Here is a 3,311-nt window from a genome sequence, read left to right on the forward strand (position 1 = left end):
GCCTGACACGGAACGCGGAACGCGCAGGTGGAGCCGCACCTGCGGCTGGCGTACGGTTACGGAGAAGGGGACGTGAGGAGGAGAACTGTGAATTCTCAGGCCCCCAGTTGGGCCAGGGGCTGAGCGAGCCCGGCCAAACCATCACCCAAACGTAAAAGACTGAAAATCCCTCCCTTTTCCCTGACCCTCCTTTGTCACAGGACCCCCTGGTTGGGACAGCTTGGGCCAGGCATTTGGGGGCAGCAGGGTTCCCCATGCAGGCGGTGGTCCGTTACCACCTGCTGCACTGGTCCTCCTGGGTGGGGTGAAGCAGGAGCTCTTGCTGGCCCCAACCCCCCCCCGCCCCCCCGGGTTTAGGTGCAGCCCAGGATTCTGGCCCAGGCAGAGGGCGGTGGACCGAAAGACACCCCTGAGAAGCTCAAGCCGGGTGGTCATGCCTCACTGAGCTGCCTGCCGGAGGAGGCACGGGGAAGGCACAACCTCCCAGGGAGTTTCCTCTTTGGAAACTTGGAACCAGCCCCTTTATGACATTTTCCAGGGGAGGGGACGGGCTCGGGCTGGGTTTATGGCAGTGACACTATTTGTGTAATGACATCAGCTCCCACCAGGCCCCTCAGCAGTGTTTGCAGCTGGGAAGGGCCTGGATGGGTATGGAATGCAGGCTGCAAAGGCGGTGAACCCGGCTGGGGGAAGGGGCTGGCTGAGTCAGGACCGGGTCTGTTGGCTCAGCAGGGCACAGTATGCCCGCGCCATGGGCAGGCAAGGCCAGGAATGACCAGGTTCGGGGAACCACGGAAACCATGACCACTTCCTGCTGCTGCCCTCACTCCTGGCTCCAAGGGGCAGCGGCTGCTGGGCCGAGAAAGCCCACTACAGCTGCCCAGCTGCCTGCACCTGTCTTGGTCTACCCCAGGCAGAGCCTTGCCTGCCCTTCCCGGCTGTCCCCTTTGTGCTCTCCCCTTTCCAAAGCTCAGAGACACTGCCTTCAAGCAGGCAGCCCCCACAGGGCCTGTTCCTATGCCCGGGGCCCACGGTCTCCCTTCCTGAGCTCTCGGCACCTGGCGCAGAGTTAGCGGCCTGGCTTCCTCCTCACTCAGGACACTGGCTTCACTCTCCTTCGAGTTTGCCTGCTCAGAAGGGTCACACTGAGTGTGAAGGTGCCCTGTGGTCCGGCCCGCGTCCGGGCTGACGTGTAGCGAGCACCTGTCCTGTGCCTGGCACTTTACCCCCCAGCCCCGTGAGACAGGGATCCTTGCCCATCTCACCAGCGGGGAAACGGAAACGCACGTGCCCAAGGCCACCAGGAAAGGCGGCAGAACTGGACTCGCAGTACAGGGCCAGGCTTGCTGACCACGGCCCTGCTGCCCTGGCCCGCTGCGCACCAGCTCCCACAGCAGCTGCGAGGGGTGCTCCTGGGAGGTCGCCAGGGAGACACTGGCCCTGGTGGCACCTGGCGAATGGAGTGTGTGGGGTGGGCGCAGTGACAGCTTCAGAGGTGGAGCAGGGGTGGTGGGTGAGGCGCACAAACACAATTTGTAGGTTAAAGGCTCTGAAAGGGGCCTTGGCTGATCTAAGACACAGCAGAAAGGACATTTGGCTGCCTGGGAGGTGGGGGTGGGTTTGGGGTGTGTGTGTGGAGGGATTCCAGGAGAGACTGGCTGGCAGAGGTGCCCCTGTGGGGGAGAGGACAGAATGGCCCTGGGGAGGGATATTTGTCTTCCCTGACTCCAGGCCCAAGACGGGAGCATAGGGACCGCTCTCCTAGCAGTGAGCCCTCTGACGCCAGCGCCGTTTGCCGAGTGCCATTCGCACCTCGCAGGCCTTGGCGTTTTGCTGGCCCACAGTCCTGTAAAGGCACTCACTGCTTGGGCTGGTCCTGTTCTGTTTACACCGGTCTGGCTTCTCTGCCTGCCTGTCCAGAGGGGTGTGGCAGCCCCGCCACCTCCCACCCTGGGTCTGAGTCACCCAGGTCCATCCGAGGGCCAGCACGGGTGGTCTCCGAGGCCCCTAGGTCTGGAGCCAGCAGCCTGCCAGGCAGTAATACATCTTGCTTTAAACTCAACCAGCCTCACCCTCCTGCTCTGCCCCTGAGGGCACAGGCCACCCAATCCACCCAGCAGCCTGGCCCCTGGGCCACGTGTCAGGGCGGCCGGATTTGTCACCACAGGCCTCCGCACCTCACTGACCCTGCCGGAACCCAGCCCCCAGCTTCAGCGGCGAGGACCCCTCCCTGAGGAAGCACCTCTTCCACGAGGAGATGAATAGGAACTGAGGTGTGCCCGTTTGTACAGTTAGGAAGGGATGTAAAATGAACTAGATTTTGATTCTGAAGAGTGTATTAACCAGAATTGTGATATGTAGGTATTTGAAGAAAAACACCAGATTAGTCCTTTTTTTGTTTTAAAAGATTCCCCACTTGTCCTTTTTCTTACCTGCTGGGTGGTCTGGAGCCCCTGACAGCGGAGTGGCTGCCTTACTGAGTGCAGTAAAGAGGATGGGGTGGAGGGAGGGGGACACGGGCTGCCCGGACTCACCTGCAGCCCTGCTTCTGTCCCGAGCAGGGCGGGAGGCAGCCCCGCCAGGTCCTGGGAAATGGGCAGGAGGCTGTGAGCTGCCCCAGGCCCCCAGTGACCTGGAATTCCGCCTCCACAGTAGCGCGCAGGAAATGGGTATCGACTTTCTTGGGTTGGCCCCAGTTTGGAATGAGAACGAAATCGAGAAGATTCTGAGCGATCAGGAAATGATCCCTCCAGGAAACTGAAAAACATTGGGACCTCAATGCTCAAAGGAAGCGCTCCTCTCACACCCCACGAGGGAGACTGAGAATAGACCAACTAGACTCACCGGTGGGGTTCCTGGGCCACGGTTCACAGCCACAGACATGCCATACCCCAGGGGCGTCACAGTGTGTACTCTGAGGCCTCGCCTCTGCCCCCCAGCCAGCCCACTCCTCATTCGCCATCCCCACCCCCAGGTGCACTAGCCCCCTCCCCCTGCGTTCCAGAATTCTGTTCACTCAGAATGGTAAATGTTTAGTGGTGACCATGACATTGGGTCAGTGCTCCTTTCCAATGCATACTAATATATTATGGTTATTATATATGAATATATTTAATGACATGGAAAAAGTTGTGGATTTTTTAAAGTTTTTTTGTTTGTTTAGAGTTGTAATGGACCCAGATGGAACTTGTAACGTGGGCCCCACATGATAGAACTAAATGCAGATATCAATTAAATAAACTCTTGTACACTGTTCCCTGTCTCCCGGTCTTCACTGGTGGTCTGAGCTGCGGGAGGTGGGGGGGGGGGGG

The 3,311-nt window shown here is 59.5% G+C and overlaps 1 protein-coding gene across 1 annotated transcript in view; it reads left to right on the plus strand.

Annotated features, from left to right (window-relative positions):
• NTN1 (netrin 1) overlaps positions 1–2,272 on the plus strand; it is a 106,413-nt gene extending 104,141 nt beyond the window's left edge. Inside the window, exon 9 of the mRNA XM_006761721.1 lies at positions 2,202–2,272. Within this exon, the coding sequence (XP_006761784.1) occupies positions 2,202–2,272 (71 nt within the window). The remainder of the gene's footprint in view (positions 1–2,201) is intronic.
• Positions 2,273–3,311: the final 1,039 nt, after the last annotated feature.

The sequence above is a fragment of the Myotis davidii genome, unplaced genomic scaffold, assembly GCF_000327345.1.
Source record: "Myotis davidii unplaced genomic scaffold, ASM32734v1 scaffold37, whole genome shotgun sequence".
NCBI classification, from domain to species: Eukaryota; Metazoa; Chordata; class Mammalia; order Chiroptera; family Vespertilionidae; genus Myotis; species Myotis davidii.